The sequence below is a fragment of the Heteronotia binoei genome, chromosome 1 (assembly GCF_032191835.1).
Source record: "Heteronotia binoei isolate CCM8104 ecotype False Entrance Well chromosome 1, APGP_CSIRO_Hbin_v1, whole genome shotgun sequence".
NCBI lineage: Eukaryota > Metazoa > Chordata > Lepidosauria > Squamata > Gekkonidae > Heteronotia > Heteronotia binoei.
In genome coordinates this window covers 168,455,976-168,478,943 of record NC_083223.1, presented here as the reverse complement: position 1 = coordinate 168,478,943, position 22,968 = coordinate 168,455,976, and the positions used below count along the sequence as shown (strand labels likewise).

General features: G+C 42.1%; 2 protein-coding genes across 4 annotated transcripts in view; both read left to right on the top strand.

Moving 5' to 3' along the window:
* MEMO1 (mediator of cell motility 1) overlaps window positions 1-17,445 on the top strand; it is a 42,361-nt gene extending 24,916 nt beyond the window's left edge. Inside the window, exons 4-10 of one of the 3 annotated variants that reach the window (XR_009555670.1) lie at window positions 2,166-2,278; window positions 3,708-3,819; window positions 6,095-6,237; window positions 7,797-7,873; window positions 13,339-13,443; window positions 16,802-17,015; window positions 17,111-17,445. Coding sequence is in view for 2 of the 3 variants with exons in the window: in XM_060243884.1 (XP_060099867.1) it covers window positions 2,166-2,278; window positions 3,708-3,819; window positions 6,095-6,237; window positions 7,797-7,873; window positions 13,339-13,443; window positions 16,802-16,897; window positions 17,111-17,146 (682 nt within the window). In the remaining variant the exon portion in view is untranslated. Of the gene's footprint in view, window positions 1-2,165; window positions 2,279-3,707; window positions 3,820-6,094; window positions 6,238-7,796; window positions 7,874-13,338; window positions 13,444-16,801 lie in introns of all 3 variants that reach the window. The other 2 variants (XM_060243884.1, XM_060243894.1) reach the window with 2 other exon arrangements.
* Window positions 1-22,968, top strand: part of QPCT (glutaminyl-peptide cyclotransferase) — a 440,295-nt gene that overhangs the window by 187,765 nt on the left and 229,562 nt on the right. The window lies entirely within an intron of this gene.

Below are 22,968 nucleotides of genomic sequence, written 5' to 3'. Positions count from 1 at the left end.
CCTTAAGTTCTGTATTCCTAAAGTTCATGCGTATGAAGACCATCTTTCTGGTGGCAATAACATCGGCCAGAAGAGTTTCAGAGATCGGGGCCTTATCGGTTAAGAGGGAACTGTGTGTGTGTTCCACAAGGACAAGGTGGTCCTCTATCCGGACCCTACCTTCCAACCGAAGCTCTCTTCTAGATTCCATCAGAGTCAAGAGATCAACTTACCATCCTTCTGTCCGGATCCCAAGCATCCCAAGGAGCGCACATGGCATACCTTAGACGTGCGAAGAGCAATTAAGGTCTATCTTACAAAACTGAATCTATCCGAAAATTAGACTTCATGTTCATTAATATAGCGGCTCCTAGACTGGGACAGAAGATGTCCAAATCAGCAATTAGCTACGCCATCAAGCAGTGTATATCGGAGGCGTATAAGGCGTTAAACCTTCAAGTACCACCAGGGATCACTGCACACTCAACCAGGAGTGCGGCCACCAATGCTGCCTTCAACAGGAATGCCTCCATAGAGGAGGTGTGCAAGGCAGCTACGTGGGCATCTATCTCCACTTTCATCCGACACTATAAGTTGAACGCATATGTGTCGGCGGACGCAACTTTGGCAGACGAATCCTGCAACACGTGCTGCCTGAGTAGGACGATCCCACCCTGTATGACATACTGCTATGGGAGCACCCAAGATGTCCTCCGCCTCTTAGGGAGAACGACCCTTGGCACTTACCGTGAGGGGTCCTTCTCCTAAGAGGACAGGAGGACATCTTGCCCTCCCCTTCTTCTATCGTCCTACCCTGGGCAGCATCTATGTATCTGGATCTAACTTCTTCTCCTGTAGTCTCACCTACAGCTGTTGATTACTCTTTAACACAGGCTACCTGTAGTTTACATGTTTTTTCTCAGTTTCTATACGAGTTTATTTCAGTCGGTTTGGGAGGCTCATGCCAAGTTTTTGTACCGACCACCAGTTAGCTCACCTTTTTTCATAGCAGCGATGGTTGCAAGAGTTCTTTACTGCTTCTCGGAGTCACCCGAACTGGAAGGAGGGTGGTTCCCACATCCACAGGAAGGGGAAGTTTTTTAAGATTCCTGCCTCCCTGATTGGACGGTGGGAAACACCCAAGATGTCCTCCTGTCCTCTTAGGAGAAGGACCCCTCACGGTAAGTGCCAAGGGTCGTTTTGCAGGAAACATAAGTGTGGGCTAATGCTTTATTAAGTCATAGTGGCAACATAAATACTGCTTGATTTTCACACACACACATACTCTGCCAATCTTGCATTCCTGGTGCCAGCAGGGTGCCACATTGTGTGGATACCTGATCATAGGCATCTAAAAAACAGTATCTGTACGAAACAGTTCTTAAGTGGGTGGAGGGATTCTGTCACATCAGTGCTGCTCCTTTGTTTGCACTAACATGCTTAGAATTGCAACGCCCTTTGTGGAACCACACACACAAACACACTTTGTGATTCAGCATCTCTTGTGCAGTATTGCTGTAAAGACACCTTGGAAAGTAGGAAAGAATGCATCAAGGGCAGGCCACCCAGATTCTATCCTATTCCTTTACCTATGAACTCTTTTGTTCAAATGTATCAATAATTGGAAAATAAATTTTACCTGAATATCAAAATGTGAATATTCATAATCGTAGAACCATGAATCTCTATATTTATTGCCATTTATTTATTTATTATTAGTTTGCCTTTCTCACTGGGACCTAAGGCAGATGACAAATATGATTTTTTAAAAATTCAGTATATCATTAAGCATTTTACAAGATATAACATTTGGATCTAACGGCAGAGATTCCTAGTAAGGCAAAAGTGTAACTGAGCTAGGATTGTAGAACAGGGAGAAAAACCCAAACTACCCATACAAGCATATCTAAGGCAACAGAACTATCAGTGTAACTTGATATCCATTAATATCCATTATGGTAACCAATCAGTGCAGGGAAGACTCCCTAATAAAAATCCTCTCCTAAACTGAACCTTTACACCACAGCTCTGCACCTTCTAAAAGAAAGCCTGCTTGAAATAATCTGTTTTGAACATTCTGCAAAATAATGGAAACATGGAAGCTGTCAAAGAGAACATTGAATGGTAGTTTTCTATGAAGTAGATGGCTTATTACTAATTCTGCATCTCTTCTGTTATCATTATAGACGGAGAATCTTCATTCTTGGGCCCTCCCATCATGTGCCCCTTTCCCGATGTGCACTTTCTAGTGTGGATATATATAGAACCCCACTATATGATCTGCGAATTGATCAAAAGGGTAACTGTATAATATAGTACACAACTCTTATTGTACAGGTGCAATCATAGCTTTTGATATTCATTATTCTTCTCACTTTGAATCTTAATTATTCTTCTTACTTTGAATCTTAACTTGCCTGTGAAAATTATGGTAATATTAAATTTTCTACCAGTTGCTCAAAATAGGATATGTCACTGAAGGCACTGTTAAGCTTGATTGTTAGTTAAGCAAAATCATTGTTTAGAGTTCCTCTGGTAACTCTTCTGTCACCTTTCATCATATTCAACTGGTGTATTGCAGAGTATAAGCTTTCCTACAAAGGTATAGAATTAACATGGGGTTAAAAAGTGGTTTATTAAATAGAAGTCAAAATAAACATGTTAAACCTGATTACATTCTAGTTAGGGTATTGGAAAACTTCCCAGAAAGTTTTATAATTTTATTTTTTCTGGAAAAATTATTTTGATGCCTGGAACTTAATTTTTTAATGGAAGGGAATTTTGTGTATTGAATTGAACAGACTCTTGAAGATGGCTGCTTAAAATATAATGTAGTAGCATAGGGTATGCATGGGTTAGATGACACTGCATCATATCTAAGTTACTTCCCTAAATCCAGGGCTTTTTTTGTAGCAGGAACTCCTTTTCATATTAGGCCACGCACACCCTGATGTAGCTAATCCTTCAAGAGTTTACAGGGCCTACTGTAAACTCTTGGAGTATTGTGGATGTTTGACCTAATTTGCAAAGTTCCTGCTACAAAAAAAGCCCTGCCTAAATCAACCAATTGTTACAATCTGTCAGAAAACCTTGTGCCACAAATAACCTTGTGGTAGATAGAATTCTGGTGTAACTGGCCATTAAGACAGAATTATATTCTCCTTTCTAGTAGAACAGGAGGGGCTAAAAGTTTGTTGTAATTTTATGCTTATACAAACTATCTGTAACTGACAAACATGCTGTTCACTAATAAATAACATTTCACCATTTAGGGTTGCTAAATAATGACAAGAGGCCTTAAATTTTGCTGCAGTTTTAAGAGGTTTGCTATTAAATTTTATATAAAAACAATTATTTTGCCTTTGTAAAAAGTTTCCAAAATTTGGAGTTTAATTCATGACCAGTATGATAGTAGGAGTATTTTGTGGAAGCCAACAGTTTTATTAATAACATGATCTTAAATAACCTTATAAATTCTAATGTTACTCTGAAGCCACTATATATTTCAATGCACAACGTTGGCATTCATCCAGATAGACTAGGGCAGTTGTTGTCTCTTAATACATTCTGTTGTGACAGTAGTTTCAGATTTGTCATAGTTTGTCCTTGTTTCAAATTAGAATGCATCTAACCTAAAGTTTATAATGTAAGTGAGAGCTTCTAACTCAGTTGTTGCTTCTGTTTGCATTTACAGCTTATTATTAAAACTAATATGCCCAGCTTTTCAGTTTATGCAGATCTATGGAAGACAGGAATGTTTGAACGCATGTCTCTGCAAACAGATGAAGATGAACACAGTATTGAAATGCATTTGCCTTATACTGCTAAAGCCATGGAAAGGTACTCTGACTTTTGAAAAGCTGTATAATATCCCAGGCATAACATCCCTTTGCATACATGATTCTCCTGCTTTTTAGCTGTTAGTATTCTTATATTTATTGTCCTGTATCTCCTGCTGCTTTTTCTATCCAACTTGAGAAGACTGGCAAAAATCAATGAAGCACTATCCTAGTTTGCATAACTTAATAACAGCTGTAGGATTTAGAATCTTTTCATATTTTCTCACTCATATTTATATGTGAATGAGAACTACAAAACAAAGAGCAGTGTGGTGGTATTAAATGGAGATGTTGAGAGAATAACTGGATCTCAGTCTTCTGTGCAAAACATTCTGTTCTTTACCCTAACCATAAAGCTGCACTTATTCAGTGACTGAAATACCCTGAAGGAACTTGTGTAATGGTGCACAACACTTTTCTAAAGTACAGTCTTGAAGTTGCTACTCTCAGAGTATCTGCTTTTGATACTAAGACAAAAACTGTATGGTCTTGATATGACTTACGGTCTAAAAGTAAGATAGTATAAAAGCCAAATCAAACTTATATGGCATAGATGGACTGTTGCAAGCAGAACATCCCAGATTCAACCTCCAGCATCTGCAGTAAGGAGGGGGAAGGATTTAGGTAGTAGGTGATGTGAAAGACCTGACATGCTAGAGAGCTGTTGCTGGTCAAAATAGGCACCTTGATAGGCCAAACATCTGACTCAGTGGAAGGCAGCTTTATGTGAAAGATAGAAAACTCATAAAATAGCAAGATTTGTGAAAATAGGGCAGGGGGAGTATTTTTATGTTGCTTAATGCCAAGCAAAAATTCAGGTTGCTATGTTCTTAGAGGTATACTCCTTGATCTCAGATAATTTCTGAGATTGCCTCAGCACTGTGTCTTCAGGTTACAGAAACTGGAAGTTGTGCTCCAGGCATATCCATTGTAACCAGCCATCAAAGAATTTTGACACAACATTTTGATTGGTCCTAGTAAAAGCTTGTCTAGGGCCAGGTTCAAAGCCATCCCCAGAACCTCTCCATAGCTCATCCCAGGCACCACTGAATAGGAAGCCTTGCAGACCTTTTCAAAACCTGGGCAACCAGTCCTACCTTGGGTGAGCTGCCCACACTGGGCAGGGCTGGGGGAGTGTGAAGCCCATGGAGAATGTTGGAAATGGCTGGAGAGAAAGAGAAGACCTTAGGGGTGCAGGCAGAGTGAGCAGTAGTACCATGATAGCTTCCAGAAGGCAGACAGCCCCATTCATGACTCCCACCACAGCTAGAGGCTTGGGGAGGGCTGGCTGAGGTTCATGGGGCTTAGAGGGCCCTGAGCCAAAGAAACAACCCTGGGATCTGTCAGTCCTGGTGGCTCCTTCCTGGGAGTGAGGTCTGAGACTCACCCTTCCTTGGCTTCTCCTAACAGGTCTCCTCGTGTAGCAGGATGGACTCTCATCCACTGAGAGTGGGCTGAGGAGGCAGAGTTCTAGGTGGAGCTAGGGCCAGCAGGACCCGGTGGCAGGTGTATCTCCTTGGAAGGTAGCTGTCAGCTCCAATGACCCCTTCAGCAGCAGCTGCAGAGATTTAACAGAGGGACTGGGGTAGTTTTGGCAAGATGGTGGTTAGTTAAAAGGGAGCTTTGATTGGCAAGCCAGGAAGGAAGGAAGCCTTGAGGACTGAACAGTAAAAATGGAATCACTCAGGCAGAAGGAAGAGGAAAAGGGCAAGCCTCTTCTCCCCCACCCCCTTCTGAGGCTTGTGGAGCACCTGGGGTCTGGGACAGTGAAAGGAGTCATACCCTCCAGGGCAGATCCCAGACATAACAAAAGTATTGTGTAATTTTTGTGTCTGGCATTCTTATAACAAGAGAGGCAAGCATAGGCATCTGAAGTATATTGAAACTGGATTGGCTGAATATGTTCTTTTAACCAATAAGAGAAAGCAGTAAGAAAGCCAGTCACAAGGAATAACTATGCATAGGAAAGTAATTCAAGTCAAGCATTAGAAAATTAATCTGGATATCAGTTTGGACAGAAACTATCCATTCACATTTAAGTCTAGCAGGAAAAGATCTTTCCAGCAAACCTTAACACATACAGTGAACCTTGTCAGTTAAACTGAGAAGACCTTCTGGGTTGCTGGCCCTAGCTTTAATACAGAAGTTTGAATAACTGAATTAAATTTTAAATAGCAGAACAATGCAAATAAGTTTTTTACAGGTAAAGTTTGCTGCTTGTGACAGGGTCATGTCTTGGACCTTTAAAAATATAGGTGTTTTGTTTTTTCTTTAAGCCATAAGGATGAGTTTACCATCGTTCCTGTATTGGTCGGGGCACTGAGTGAGACGAAAGAACAGGAATTTGGAAAACTCTTCAGCAAATATTTAGCAGATCCTTGTAATCTTTTTGTGGTTTCCTCAGACTTCTGCCATTGGGGTAAGTTATTGGCCATAAAGAGCTGGCTGTATGCACATATTTAAAATAGGCCACTTTAAGCTGAAATATGGTTTGACAAACCCACACATGCTACAGAAAGCTGAAATTCAATTTGGCAGTTTTAGAAAATAAAAGGTAAAACGTTTTGCAAACAGAAGCAAGAACTTTTTCTTCAGTTATTTATGGGAGGCAAGGGATCATAAAAGTTTCCAAATTTTGCATAGCAAATCTGTATTTACAGAGATTGTTGGTTGTGCTTGCTACTCTCTTGTTAGGTTAGAATTGCAAGGCCAGCAATGATACATGCAGATGCCAACCAGGTTTTGTGTGTAGGGGTGGAGGCAGTGTCTATATCATTGTAAAGTTCCCTATGTTCTTAGTGAAGATGTTTCAGTTAACTGCTGACGAGCACTGCATTTCTTACAAGAAGTGATGATTGTGTAGTGTTAGTGGTTAGCCAAGAAAAAAAGAGTACCCTTCATATTTGGTATTTTCAGTATTATTTGTACTGTGCCAAGTGCATATGATGGTTTTCAGAATAACAACAAAGGACAAATCTCTGAGCAAGAGTTTATATTCTAGATTTTACTATGAACTTTTTCACACAGCCTATGTATTCCGGTATGGAAGCTGGTCAGTTACTGAACAGTAACGGGTTTCTGCTGGCATTTCAGACAGACCCGACTCAGTAACTGGCTGCTACCTGAATACTGTCACCTTTTCACACAGTCCCGCGGCTGTCCCGGTAGTGAGGCATGCCTGAGGTGTTACTAACAAAGAGCAGCTTCTTCCAGTTTTCAACCCCTCCTTCCGGGTTGAAATCAGTATGGGGCGCTGTGTGAAATGTCCAGTATCTAATTCGGGAGCAGTTTTCGTGCCCTTTTTCTCCCACCGGTGCGCGATCTCCAGCTTTTTTTTTTTTTTGGAACGTCGGGCTAAGATCGCTATAGCGACGTATCACAACAGCATCACCATAAGGATGCCTGGGTTCCATTAAGATGCCAGAGATCGCCGCCGCTGAAACCTGGTAACTTATCTCAATGGAGCCTAGCCATCTCTATGGTGGTGCTGTTGTGATACGTCGCTATAGTGCTATAGCGATCTTTGCCCGACGTTCCAAAAAAAAAAAATAAGCTGGAGATTGCGAGCCAGCAGGCAAAAACGGCTGGTGCTGGTGGAACCGAGATAAAAGCGCAACAGTGTGAAATGGCTTGCTTCAATCACGAAACCCTACCGGGGAAAAAAAAAACGTGTCTGAAAACTCCCATCCCTGTCTCAGGTTACTGCAAGGCGGCACAATACCGACTCCCTTCTGGTTTCCACCGGTAAGTGTGAAAAGGCCCTATAAAAATAACTAGTAAGATCTTGCTATATTTCTATGAAACTGGTAGCAAATTCAGTTGCTTGTTTCTCATTTTGAATTACTCCATTACGATGTAAAGAATGAAGATTAAGAAATTGTTTCAAAATTGTTTTGCCATCTGCTTAACTGCTCTTTATTCATCTTTGCCACCAGTTAGAAGTTTCATTATTTATTTGTCACAACTTTTGTCTTTAAGGCCAGCGGTTCAGATACAGTTACTATGATGAGTCTCAAGGAGAGATTTATAGATCCATTGAACACCTAGATAAAATGGTAAGTGATGAAAATGATGACATACAACTTCAGTTAGCTTCTCCTACAAATTTTGAATGCATACAGAATTTGATCACAGAGTTCTCATATCCCATTTCATAAAATAAGTACTATGTTGTTTGTCAGCTGTCAAGAAAATTCTACTAGATTGTGTGCTTCTTGAATGTTTGTGTTGGCTAGCCAATGAAGGATAGGCAAGCAGTCAAGGATATTCACTAGGGCAGTACAGTTACAGTAAGTCTACCAGTCCCCTTTGTATCCTGTTAGTTTGAGAAATAAAGCCAGCAACAGCCAATCTTGGCCCATGGAAGGGAAGGAGCAGAGGAGGGAAGAGCTGTTTAACAAGTTATTTGAGTCAGAGAGGGGTTTAGAGATTCTTTAGGGCAAGGCAGGGGTCTGTTTACAGTCATTTCAGGTAGAAGTGGCCTATTAAGCATGGCCTAGTGCCGTACACACTGGTTTATTTGTAGTCTTTCAGTGTTAAAGCTATGGGGCAGGTTGAGGTAGTTTTAAAAGGCTCTAGTGAAGAATTTAAAAGATTATGAAACCTGTGGGAAAAGTGAAGCAGAGAAATAATGAGATCCGCACAGACTTACTGGTTTGAAGCGAGGTTTACTTTATGGTTTATTTGTAGTCTTTCAGTGTTAAAGCTATGGGGCAGGTTGAGGTAGTTTTAAAAGGCTCTAGTGAAGAATTTAAAAGATTATGAAACCTGTGGGAAAAGTGAAGCAGAGAAATAATGAGATCCGCACAGACTTACTGGTTTGAAGCGAGGTTTACTTTATGGTACCATAAGCAGAACCCAGTCGGCCATGGGCCCCATGCGTTACATTTCCCTGTGTGCATACAGTTTTCAAGCAATCAAGTAGGCTGGTGCAAGCTTATCTGATTTCAAAGATCTCGCCTTCACAAAACTTCTAGTAAATTTCCATGACATGGCCCCCTTTATTATATACAGCAAGTCGCCTGTAGGAGGCTGTTCCCTTATCTAATCTTACAGCTGGAACTCACACCCGCTGGGCAGTAGTCAACAGGCCCCTTAGTTTAAAGACAAAGCATATTTTTATTCAGTATGACAAATATTATTATTATTGCGGGTATTAATTAATTATTCAGGGGCTGCCCCTTCAAAAGCAATAGCTTTCGAAATCCAAAGTAGTCTGGCAGTTATTGGCATTCTCTCCACTCATAGAGAGTGGCATTCTCTCCACATGCACACGCACTTTTTTTTAAAAAAAGGGTTGCCAGCCTTCTGGAGATCTCCTGAAATTACAACTGATCTATAGATGATGGAGATCAATTCTCCTGGAGAAAATGGCTGCCTTGGAGTGTAGCATTTTACTACAGTAAGGTTCCCAAACCCTTCCCTCCTCAAACTCTACTGCCAAATCTCTAGGAATTTCCTAATCCACAGTTGGCAACTCTAATATATAATCACATATAGATAATACACTATGTATATGAAAGAAAGAAACTATCTCCAAATCTCAGTTTATCTCTGGAGAGCCAGTTTGGTGTAGTGGTTAAGTGTGCGGACTCTTATCTGGGAGGACCAGGTTTGATTCCCCACTCCTCCACTTGCATCTGCTAGCATGGCCTTGGGTCAGCCATAGCTCTGGCAGAGGTTGTCCTTGAAAGGGCAGCTGCTGTGAGAGCCCTCTCCAGCCCCACCCACCTCACAGGGTGTCTGTTGTGGGGGAGGAAGGTAAAGGAGATTGTGAGCCGCTATGAGACTCTTCGGAGTGGAGAGCGGGACATAAATCCAATATCATTTTCTATTTGTATAAAGTCGGTCTTGAACCTCCAGTTTACTTTCCCCTCCCAGAGAAAGAAATCATTTTTTCTTGTGTTTAATCTCTGTTCTCCTTAGTATTAAGGATGGTCCAGGTAACAGCTGGGTTTTAGTAAGCCGAAGAGGGTATCTCAGAAGCTCCATCGTAAATTACTTCAGGCTAGCAGTAAATCATGCCAAGCACTGGCTGCCCAATAAATAAACATTCCTTTGGTCTCTTAGGTGTGCTTCTTGATGTGATGGGGAAGTGTGATGTGGAAAGTAATCCTGAGTCAGTCCCCAAATCATTGGGATTGTGAGGACAGTTGCACTACACAAATGGGGGTTTCCTTGTCAAAAATATTTTACTTCCCACTCATGCCACCCCAACTTTTTGCAATCACCCATTCTTTTTCTGCTAGTAGAAGTGGTTAATAGAGAGGAGAATTTTGCCAGAGTCCCCCTCCTTCCTTCTGTCCATGTTTGTCTTGGAAGCCTAGCAGGCAGCAGACCCATTTCACCTTCACCACTTCCCACTAAGTTTTTTGAGACCAGGCTCCTGTGCTTCAAACACCCTTTAAAACCACAGAATCCTAGCCTCGTTCAGCAGTACTGCCACCAGGCCCTAATATTGCAGTTCCCCTCAGGCTGTAGGCAAGGCCAACCTCCAGCCCTTCCTGGTAGTTTAACAAGAACCCTGCAAGGTTGTCTAGCAGCACAAAACAAGAAATTAGCACTTTAACTTGTAGCAAGCAGTCTAGGCACTTAGACTTAGCTTTGAGACATCAAGAGCAAAGATTCCACAGAGACTTATAACATAATACGTGATTTATTGTGTACAATTTATTATAAAAGACAAGACTTGTAGGAAGGGGAGAAAAATAATAAAACCTCTTCTTCACCAGACTAGCTAACACCGTGTCACAGCAAGCAGGCATGAGGACGTAGCACAAACTAATTCTTAGCGTTCAGCCAGGCACAGAGTCTAGGTAGTTATCCATCCAGTCACAGCAAGAAGACACACATGAGGACCAAGGGGGTCTTAGCCTCAGTAGCATGGAGACTGAAGGGTTCAGCCTTACAGCAAAACTATAAAGTATGAAGACTGGAGGGACTCAGTCACCACAATGGCTTCTGCATAGCCAAACTTATACTCAGTTTGGGTTAGCTGCTGGGCTCTAACAGCCAACCAGAAGCAAGCATGATGGTATCATACCCTTAGGCTAATTGCTTATCACTTGCTTAATTTAGGGGTAGCCTTGGATCTCACTCCTCAGCTGGATGGAATCTGTTAATTGAGCTAACACTCCCACCTGAACTCAGTTATCTGAAGGTCACATTCCAATTTACTTATCTCTGCAGGCACACGCTGTTAGTCTGTGGGCAAGAGGCCTAGTTTGGGAACTTAAAATAAAAGGCCTCTTGACCAGAGTTTTACATTTAGGTCAAGTAGCAATGTTGAGTGATTCTGAGGTGCAGAATCACTACAGTGCTCCACATGCCATTTTGTTTAGGAGGGTACCTGACAGCAAAGAGGTCACAGGAGACAGCTGGGAGAAGATTGGTCTCCAAGATCCTTGCATTCGCATTCTGTAAAATTGAACCTAGTTGTATACCTGCTTAGTGGTAGACCAAGGGAGAACCATATATGCCCCCCAGGGTTCCTTGGAGGAAGGGAAGGATCTTGAAAAGTAAATATAACAGTTGTGCTCTGTAAACAGCAATGTAAGGATAAATATAGGGAGGAAATGAAAATAGAAGAAGAAGAAGAAGATGATGATATTGGATTTATATCCCGCCCTCCACTCCGAAGAGTCTCAGAGCGGCTCACAATCTCCTTTACCTTCCTCCCCCACAACAGACACCCTGTGAGGTGGGTGGGGCTGGAGAGGGCTCTCACAGCAGCTGCCCTTTCAAGTACAACCTCTGCCAGAGCTATGGCTGACCCAAGGCCATTTCAGCAGGTGCAAGTGGAGGAGTGGGGAATCAAACCCAGTTCTCCCAGATAAGAGTCTGCACACTTAACCACTACACCAAACTGGCTCACCCCTGGCACTTTCTCTTGCTTTACCTTCTCCAACTCTCACATTGTGTATTTTCCTTCTCCCCTCCCCATCCCTCCCAGACACACGTACTCCTCTCTCACCCAAAACAGAGCCATTTTAACTTTCAAAATACATAAATTTTAATTTTTCAGATTTTTCTGCAATCCAGGGTTTCCCTCCATATATGCTGAAACATCTTTTCTATTCCTGATAGCCCCATTGTGTTGTTTTTATTGGTATGTACAGTGGGGCCATCTTGGGAATTGGATATGATATGGCAGACGATACATAGATTGCATCTGTGTGTGACAGCTGTATTAGTGTGTGTGCACGCTCATCCCTTCTGATTCTTTGACTGGTTTTTCCCTGAATCTTACCCCTCTCTCTGGGCAATGCAGGTTTAAGTCATCGAATATCTTTTGTGCTTCAAAGCAGAAATGCTGCTGCATGGTATATTTGAGATGCAAACATGCATTGCGATCAGTTTCAGGACTTTAAATAAGCAACTCAGAGCGTCTAGGATTCAAGTTGATTTGGGTCTTGTTCAAAGCAGTTTGCTCAACTGCAGTAATTTTCTCTACCTGATAACATTAAACAAAGATGCAAGAGATGGGGTCCACAAATCTAAAGCTGCCAGCCATTATTTGTGCTCACTACTGACCATTCCCCAAGTCTTCCATTTGTGCCAGAGGATTTGGTGGGAAGGATCTGCTCATATCACACTGGAATTGAACAGGCAGAAGAAGTACAGTACCTCAAAAATAGCAACTGATCATCAGTAAGTTCAGAATGAAAAGTGGGCCAGAGAACCCTTACCTCTGAGAAGGTTAAATTATTTCTGGCTCTCACTGCAATCTTAAAATAAGTTACTCTTAAAGCCCACTGACTTCAGTGGATTTAGGAGGGTGTCACTCTTATTAGGATTACACTTTAAGTTAGGAGAGAGGCAAACAGGGACAAGGTAGAAGAGTAACATTCTGCCAAGTCACGGCAACCCCAACCATGGGGTGGTCAAGGCAAAAGTGGAGCAGAGATGGTTTACTATTACCTTCCTCTGTGTAACAACCCCAGTCTTAATTGGTGGTCTTCCATTCAAGTACTGACTGTAGCCAACCCTGCTCGGCTCCTAAATCCTCAGAAGCTCTGGCTAATCTGGGCTGCTGGACAATATAAAGGTTTATAAAATTCAGTAATGGTATGGAGAGATTAATGAGGGGAAAATAGGGAGTAATACTAGAAGTTTATGGTCACTTAAAGCAACTGATTAACTGTAAAAGGAAAAAAATAAGGTTTTTTCACAAAACTTTGTCATTTAAGTTGGTACTTTGGCCTTTAAAATAAGGGTTGACAAATCCACTGATGAGTCTGTCCCGTCTAATTTCTCATGATGCTAAATGCAGCCAACTGGCATAGTCCCTTTCTGCATATGATGTGGCAGAGCGTTAAACCCAGTAGAAGTTTTTCTGGTTTCATAAAAGACAACACTGCATTTTTAATCTGATGACACCAGATTTTATTGATAGTTTATCTCTCTATAAGTAAGGCTTTGAATTTTTAAAATTAGGAAGAGATAAAATAAGTGTGTTATAGGCAAATGCAGCCCTAAATAATAGCTTAGAAGATGTAACTGTACTTTGATTTCTTCTTAGGGTATGAGCATTATAGAGCAGCTTGATCCTGTGTCCTTTAGCAATTACTTGAAGAAATACCATAATACAATATGTGGAAGACATCCCATTGGTGTTTTACTAAATGTAAGTGCTGTAAAATTAATTTTTAACATAGTGGTTTCCAAACCCTAGCACATCTACCCTCTCTTGTTCAAAATTCTAATGAGGACTGTACCGGCAGGTGGGACCTGTGGGAAGGGGGTGTACTGCACAATCTGCGAGCTTGCCAGTCTATTAATCATTTGGGGTCATGCTTGGTAATTAGTGCAGTACTAAATGTAGGATATAAACACGGGGGGGGCGGGATTTTTATTTTGTTTTAATTTTGGTGATGTAAGGGCTTGGGAATTTCCATTGGAGGATGGGTAGGTGGAAAAAGATGCCTAACCCTTTCCTTCATTCTCCTTTAAAAATTCACCAGCCATTTCATGTTGTGCTAAAAGCTTCTCTTCCTTCCCCTGCCCTACTATTCCCAACTGGGTTTCAGAAGCCTGCTTAGGAAGTGGGGGAGGGGTGTTGTGAGGGTGTTTGTAGGAAGAGAATTAGAGGGTCCAGGAGTGATTAGCTGCTCTTTCTCCTTTTTAACACTGTGTATCCGCAGTTTGCATGATTTTGTATTTGATTGTAATGTTCAGTGAGCCATGCAGGACACCAATGCTGTATCCTGTGACTACCAGAAATTCTGTTAGGATTCTCTTTCTCCATACTCCCAAAGTTCAGACTCTCCACCATAGATCTTAACCTACACAACCATGAAGTCTGCTGTGACCAACGTCAGCACGTCTGCTGTAGATCTGCAGTTCATTTCAGTAGAGGTGTATATTGCTCAACATGTACTGCTCTTCACAACTAGTCATCTGCTTGTCTCCTGCCTCCCATTTATTTATTAATTTTAGATTCCTTTTTTCTTCCATCATGAAGGCTGTATTCTGGAAGATTTCCCTTCAAGGCAGGGCCGACTCGCCCACTAGGAAAACTAGGCAGTTGCCTAGGGCACCAGGAGGAGGGCAGTTGCCTAGGGCACCCCCGCCGCCTGCTTTCCCTTCCTTCCCAGCACTACAATGCAGCTGTGCTCTGTCGCTCCCCTCCTCAGAGGCATGCCGAGCCGCTCCAAGGCTGGGCCCTACCGGCTTCAGTGCGGCCATCGCACCATCTAACGCTTTGAAGTCCGCACAGGAGAAGGCTTCGCTCCCCCTCCTGGGAGCTGAGCCTCGTGCACAGGGGGGCGCGGCAGAGTGCAGCGCTGCGTTGTGGTGCTGCGAGGGCCAGGGGCTCCTGGGGGGGGCGGTGGACAGGAAGCCTGCCTAGGGTGCTATGCGCCTTCAGACTGGCACTGCTTGCAGGAACTATCCATGTACATACCAGCTTACCTTTAGCAAGGTTGCTGAATCATGTACCCTCCAACCATACCCTGTTTCAAGGTCTGTGGTCACTGGGGAACAATGTTTTACTACAGGGTAGGGTTGCCAGGTCCAACTCAGGAAATATCTTGGGACTTTGGGTTGGAGCCAGGAGACTTTCCCATTCCCTAAAAATAACATAAGAACATAAGAACATAAGAGAAGCCATGTTGGATCAGGCCAACGGCCCATCAAGTCCAACACTCTGTGTCACACAGTGGCAAAAAATGTTATATACACACATACACTGTGGCTAATAGCCACTGATGGACCTGTGCTCCATATTTTTATCTAAACCCCTCTTGAAGGTGGCTATACTTGTGGCCGCCACCACCTCCTGTGGCAGTGAATTCCACATGTTAATCACCCTTTGGGTGAAGAAGTACTTCCTTTTATCCGTCTTAACCTGTCTGCTCAACAATTTCATCGAATGCCCACGAGTTCTTGTATTGTGAGAAAGGGAGAAAAGTACTTCTTTCTCTACTTTCTCCATTCCATGCATTATCTTGTAAACCTCTATCATGTCACCCCGCAGTCGACGTTTCTCCAAGCTAAAGAGTCCCAAGCGTTTCAACCTTTCTTCATAGGGAAAGTGCTCCAGCCCTTTAATCATTCTAGTTGCCCTTCTCTGCACCTTCTCTAAAGCTATAATATCCTTTTTGAGGTGCGGCGACCAGAACTGCACACAGTACTCCAAATGAGACCGCACCATCGATTTATACAGGGGCATTATGATACTGGCTGATTTGTTTTCAATTCCCTTCCTAATAATTCCCAGCATGGCATTGGCCTTTTTTATTGCAAACGCACACTGTCTTGACACTTTCAGTGAGTTATCTATCATGACCCCAAGATCTCGCTCTTGATCAGTCTCTGCCAGTTCACACCCCATCAACTTGTATTTGTAGCTGGGATTCTTAGCCCCAATGTGCATTACTTTGCACTTGGCCACATTTAAAATTTGGCCACAAATAAAAATGCAGCAGTACTGTTCCCTTGAATACAGTCTTCATTTCCTCCTCCTCTTTTTATTTATTTATTTTATTCGGTTCATAGCCCACCCTTCTCGCAAAGCAGGCTCAAGGTGGGTTCCATCATAAAATCATACAATAAAACAGTAATATAACAATTAAAATTTACAGCCTAAATTTAAGACTAGATTAACAGGCTCTGCCTCAACTGGTTGACCTATCAGTCCAAAGTCCATCGGGTGGTCTAATAGAGGGAGGCCTAATATCAAGTAGTGCTCAGTGCCTCAACTGAAGGCCTGGCGGACGAGCACTCTGGCTTCCTCTCTCTCACACACATGTGGCTCTTCCTGCTCATCCCCCCCCCACCCGCCGCAGCTTCAGTCTCACACACCTTCCAAAACAGAAGCAGTTACAAGCTTCTGGACCTGCCTGAGATCTAAAGGCACATGGTGGCTATTGGGGTGGGGCTTCCCCCCACTGGCCAGCTGGCTGACAGCAGGGAGGAGCCTGCAAAACCAGGGGATCCCCTGCTTGGACCTCGGGACTGGCAAGCCTACTACATAACTAAAAGGCTGTTCCTCTGACTAACAGGAACTTAGTATAGGATTTCCTATGAGGGAAGTAGAATTTTTTTATTCTTACTTTATTAAATTTCAAAAATAACATAAGACAAGTTATACAGAATACACAACTTAAATACAGTGCAAGATTGATGTTGGAGTCAATAAATTTACATCTAGCTAGTAATTTAAAATGTGTGCAAAAGAGCTATATCTTTAGCTAAAGATAAAAAGCATTACAACAACAGATATAATTTAACATAGTTAACCACAAAAAGAGCAAACCACTTAATTAGAATCTTTCTATAGTAGAGGGTCCACTAGAGAAGGCAGCTGTAGGAAAAGGTCAATATGGGAAAAGTAAGTAAGTACTGGAAGCCAGGTACGGAAGATGCATTTTAAAATTTTCAGGGCACTGAGAAAAAATTGTTCTGAATATTGTTAGTTAAGAGTAGGTGATTAGTACTGTAAATAATCTTGTAAAACTGAACTTTTCACTTTTCCTGTCTAGGCTATTACAGAGCTCCAGAAGAATGGAATGAACATGAGCTTCTCATTTTTGAATTATGCCCAGTCAAGCCAGTGTCGAAACTGGCAAGACAGCTCAGTGAGTTACGCAGCAGGAGCACTAATGGTCCACTGAACCTCTGACTACTCAGGGATGACACCTGCACACTATGGGGTCCCAGCCTTGCCCTTACAAAGATGCAGTTCCTGGTCTTTGGGTATACTGAAACCTCAAACTAATAGAACTCTTCTTTTTCTAGTAGGTGTAGTCCTTCCTTAGTTACAACTCATTTTAAAATGCTTTCTTGTTTAGGACAAGGGAAGGAAGGCTGGTGTCAAAATGTTGTGACTTCTAAAAACCAGTGGCTATAAAGGTATGGTGCCAGACGGTCCTTACAAATACAACATGTAAAGCATTTACCACATCCCAGATTTGCACTCTGCAGACCTGTGCACATGTACTCTGCTTTCAGAATAGTTTTGCAAGTTGTAAACAGAGAAGGGTGGAAGCTTTTTAATAAAAAAAATGCATTTATAAAAGATCCTGTAATAGAATATAATAAAATCCCAGTATAGTCAATTACTACCCGTGTTGTACAACAGATATCTTCTATTTTAGTTGCTAATAAAGGGCTGCACAAACCAAAATGGTGTGATTTTATATTGTTTCCCATTACTCTCTCTTCTTTTCCTTTCATGTGGAACTCTATACTTCTGAGCGCAGCGTGGCTTAAATAGGTCCCCAAAGCCTCTCCCAGGCCTTCATTTCAAGAGCCCCAGCATCTGCTTATTTGCAGCAAGAGTAGCCCAAGGACACAGCTGGAAAAACAGCATCATCTGTGGAGGCAGTTGGTGGATAAGTATCATGTAGGAGCTGCTTTGCATACTTTTCTCTGTGCTCACAGCCTGGAGGGTTGCAGCCTAAACTGTGTAAACTTGCTCCGTGGCAAGTCAGCATATAAGGTCAGGGCCAGGATTTCATGTTTGGTGGGGCCCACAGCAGAATTTGTTGCTTGGGGGGGCCGGAGAGGCCACCCAGTTTGGTAGCCCTGGGCTCTTGGGGACTATAAGCTGCCGTGAGTTCCACAAGCTATCACCCCTTTGCCTGGGCAGTAACAGCAGCTCCACTCCCCCACCCCTTTCTATATGTCCCTCAGAGAGACAGAGACCTCTTGAACTGAAGTTGGGTGCTCGGAAGGCCGGCTGCAAGAAGACTATTTTGCCCCCCCCCCCTTTGCTCTATGTGCTGTGTTAGGGAAGGGGAGAGAAGAAAGCAAAAAGGGGAAGGCTTTGGGAAGTGACTTTGGCACAGTTGAGTGGATGGATGGCTGTTTGTCACCCCCCACCCTCGTTATTTCGCGTCATTATGTGTCCAGGCTGAGAGGTCTCTAGGGCTCTTCCACCCAGCAAATGCCAAGTCAGGATGCAGGCCTTTTTCTCATTGGCTACCTTGGCCTCTTCCCTCTTCCACCTCCCTACATTGGCATCAGTGTCTGCTGCTAGTTTTGAGCGATGCGGCAGAGAGGAGACCAGCAGCAATGCTACTACTTGTTCAGAGTGACAGTGAGCAAAGGGGACAGATTGGGGGCCTTCCAATGGAGGGGTCATACTGATGGAAGGGGGTATTTGAAAGGATGGGCCTGGGCCCCTTGTAGCTACAGTCCTGGGTAGGCTATACCAGAAACTGTCAAAATATCATCACAGAACATGAGCTTATGTTGGAGGTTTGGGCACACATTAAGTCAAATGCTTAAAGTCTGGACATCAAGTATTGTCACAGCTTAGTTCAGATCTTTTGTTGTCTTGGTATATAGTATGAATTTGAAAACTTCAAGAATATTTTAGCATCTTCTAATGTAATATTAGAGTTTGATCCTGGCAGAAGCTGGGTTCAGATAGCCGGCTCAAGGTTGACTCAGCCTTCCATCCTTCTGAGGTCAGTAAAATGAGTACCCAGCTTGCTGTGGGGGGGGAGTGTAGATGACTGGGGAAGGCAGTGGCAAACCACGCCATAAAAAAGTCTGCCATGAAAACGTGAAAGCAACGTCACCCCAGAGTCGGAAACAACTGGTGCTTGCACAGGGGACTACCAAGTCTTTGTTATGTTGACTTCTTTTCAAGCAAAATTACTTCATAATAAATGATTTTTTTTAAAAAGTATTATTCAATAGTAGTACAATGGTAGCAGCCAACATTTAGCTAAATGGTGGCAGTTTCACATTTTGCTGAAAAATGCCATCTACTGGCCTATATTTTTCTAACTAAATGCTCACTCCAAGAAAAGGCTTATAAGGAATTTGAAAGATGTTACTAAATAGCTACTCTTTTCCTAGTCACATCTGCCCTTTCTCTGATATACTGATAATCAGTCCTGCCTTATTAGAATCATAGAGTTGGAAGGGACCTTCAGGGTCATCTAGTCCAACCCCCTGCACAATGCAGAAAACTCACAAATACCTCCCCCTATTATTAGGGTACTTTGTGCCTCAGGGCATGAGTTCCGGTATCGTCTGCTGTGTTGCCATTTAAAGTCTCTGCTCAGCATTTTCATCTCCATCACTTCCTTATTTTTTTGCAAGGGGACCAACATGCCTGGTTGAACTACTTTTTGGTAGTAGGTTTAACTGCTGCCCCTCCCACGTTTGCTTTTGGTACACATGGACTGAACAAGGGCTTTAATTTGGATCACAGAGATCAGATTATCCACACTGAAAATAAGTGAAGTTTAATAAGAAAATAAAAAGGTTAGCATATGTAAACACTGACTGGAATCATATTGCTAGGCCAGAGGTTATGAGACGTGCAGCTATAGCACTAGTGAGGGGTCAAGGGCTAGGGTCGACTATGTGGTAGCTGTGGTCTTGCTGGGTCATTAGGCATTTTCTTGTAGGCATAGGTTTAAGAATAGGATGAAGATGTAGGCTTGGATTATTGCTACTGCAATTTCTAGTACTGTTAGACCAGTTAAGAGGATTGTGGTGAGTATCCCATTATCTCTCTGGAGTGGCTCACTTTGGCACTAACCCTGAGGTGTAATGCTTTTTTGCCACAAATAGAAAGCCAGGTAGTGTAAGTAACATGGCATTATGTATGCTCTTCCACTTATTTGGCCTTTCTGTTCACCTATTTTTTTCTTTACTACTGACAAAGTATAAAAATTAACAGTCCAGTATTTACATATAACTTAACATGATGTATGTCAGAATACATAGTTCTCTGTAGCTGTCCTTTCCATTCAGATACTGACTGAATTCATAGGTGCATTCAAAAGCTAGTATTACACTCGTTTGAGGCAAACATCCTAACTAAATCTTTTTTTTTATTTCTAACTTAAACACAAAAACTACTAATAGGTCCATGGGAATTCAGTACCCTCTGCTTATAGAAATGATTCTAATGTTTTCGACAAGTCCATCAAACTTTTTTAAAAAGCATTTCCAACATTCTCTCACATTTTCAGCAGACATTAGTAGCATTTTTACACTTTATCTGTTGGGTGGACACCTAGAAATTTTCAAGGAATTTTCTCTAAGCCAGAATTGAATAACTACCAGTTTCACATACCTCTTATCCTGATTTTTTTTTAAAATCTACCCTTCTAACAGCTAGCCTTATTTCCTCTGTCCTTAATCTGCAAGAAACTGTGTTCTCTACTACCCCATTGTCATATTGCTTGTAATTATGCTTTAGATTGTCCGTCTTTTGTTTGTTATTCTGAACTGTATGGGACCACTTCAATACTATTCTAATCTTCCAAGAAGGTTGCATTGCACCCACATTTTGATTGGAGTCGGGACTAATTTGCATGGTGAGTGCTGGTCCCTCCAGTTTAACAGGGAGTTACAGTATCAGTTATCTACAAGTTCAAGGCACAGAATATGAACTTTGCTTTTATATATAACTTTTTAAAAAAATATTAACACTGATTGTGTTAGAGTGCAAGTATGGTTGGATTCAATAATTTGATTGTCACATGCCATTCAGCATCAAAATGTGGGTCTAGTTTCTTAAAACATTTTAGTTGCTTTTTGAAGTCCCCAGTCAAAAACATTCGTAATTATTTTGACATGCATCAATTATAATCTTCATACGTATTGAAGAAAATTTAAAAGATTTAGAAAAGTCCACTTAAATTTAGCTGCATGCTTTGTTTTACTCTTACACCTATAAATAGGTCTTGCACTGCAGGTTTGATCATGTCCTGGATGCATAGTGATTACTTCCTTTAGCTTGTTCTTAGATTATTGTGTTCTGGAAATGTTTGGTTGAGGGGACATACTAAAGCAAAGAAATTTGCTGTTTCTAGGATTGAGGAATGTTGACAGCCCCGTAGCCAGGATTTGAAGAATTGGGGGGCCTTATTTTTTTCAGGGGGCATATAGTGGCCCCAACCTCCATGACCTTCTCTCCTACCACCGCTGAGGAGGAAAGCTGCCAGCTTGCTGCCATACAGCTTAACTTTCAGTCCTGGGTGCTGTAAGTGCCCCGTTGTTTCTGCTTGCTGAGGGGTCAGAGATTTCTTCCAGCCCCTAAGCAAGCAGAAGCAACAGGGAGCTTAAGTTTCAGTACTGGGCTCCGAAAGTGCCCCGGTGTTTCTGCTTGCTGAGGGGTCAGAGAATTATTCCGGCCCCTAAGCAAGCAGAAGCAACTGTGTATGATCACGTCCCCTAAGCAAGCAGAAGCAACAGTGTATGATGACGGCAGAATGGAGAAGGATGCAGCCGAGGCACTGGAGGCTGGTTAGGGGCCCCAAGTCAGGGGGCTCTGCCTAGCAGTCAGGGGGCTGTGCCCCCACAGGCCCCCTCATAGCTACGGGCCTGAATGTTGATATCATACACTGTGTTTCTTTTGCTTTCAGATGTAATATACATTATACAAAAAAAAAAATACTCCAACCTGGTACCCCAAAGCCATGTAGCAGTGATCTTTTATCTCTTATGCTTTAAGTGTTCATGTTTTAACTTGGTTCCTAAACGAGCAGCATAAATGGTTCATAAATGAGCAGCTTTGTTCATAAATGAGCAGCTTTGTTCATAAATGAGCAGCACCATGGAAACTTCTAAGCAAAATCACACCACTTTAGCTTTTCATTAGACATCATTTTTAAAAGGCCAGGAAGTCTACTTATAAAAGTAGTTGAAGGGATAATTTTTGCAGTGAATGCAGTCTGATCGTTCGAAACACCAGGGACTAGTTCAGCTGATGCAGTATAGTTAAGAGCTAAGTTACTAATGATAAAGCTGTTATAGTCCCCAGACATCAATTAACCTGTAGAGTTAACAACTGTAACATGCCAAATGTGCAGTTTTGAAAAAGTAAATAAATGGTGTGTTTGTGTATTTTGTTTATACCCCACCATTCTCCCCAATGATGACCTAAAGTGGCTTACATCATTTCCTTCTCTTCCATTTTATTGTTGGTGGGGAAGGGGTGTAAACTTCTTTCTATTGTTTTCCCCTTTTTTATTTGCTGAAACATTTTTTCCTAAACTAGAATATAAGATAGCACTTGATTGGAAGCAAATCAGAAGATTAAAAAAACACAATGCATCAGTATGAGACTTAACTTGTGGGTGACAAGGCATTTTGAGGAGCCAAGGCAGATACTTAGGATTCCCTCTCCCCGCCCCCTCCCGCTCTCTGGTGGAAGCAAAGGCATTTGAAGAGTTATTAAGCTGCTTTTCTGTTTACAAACATAAACATATTTCTAGCAGAGATTTATCCCTTAACAGAAATGCTATGGATTTCTTCTACTGCACAAGAACAACCTGATAAGTGGGCTACAGGCTTACTTCAGAGGCAACTTCACACCCCTTAATCTTATATTAGAATATCAACAAACTTTTACACAAATTTAAACATTACACTTAACACTGTTCTGTGTTGGTGTAAACTGCCTCATGTGTCCTTCGTACTAGATAGTATGATAGTATATAAATTTTTAATACAAAATAAGTAAACATGGCTGCATGTGGGTTTAGAGAGAAGTCCAAATACTGGCTAGCTGTCAAATGCTTCGGTATAAATCCAGGAGGAGCAGAAGATGAAAATGAGTGAAATGATTAGTAGACAGATTGAGGTGTGGTTTAGATCCTTCCCTAAAGTTGTGGATTAGATTAAATGGTTTTGGCAGAAGATCATTATCACTTTCACATAGCTTTGATTGTTACAG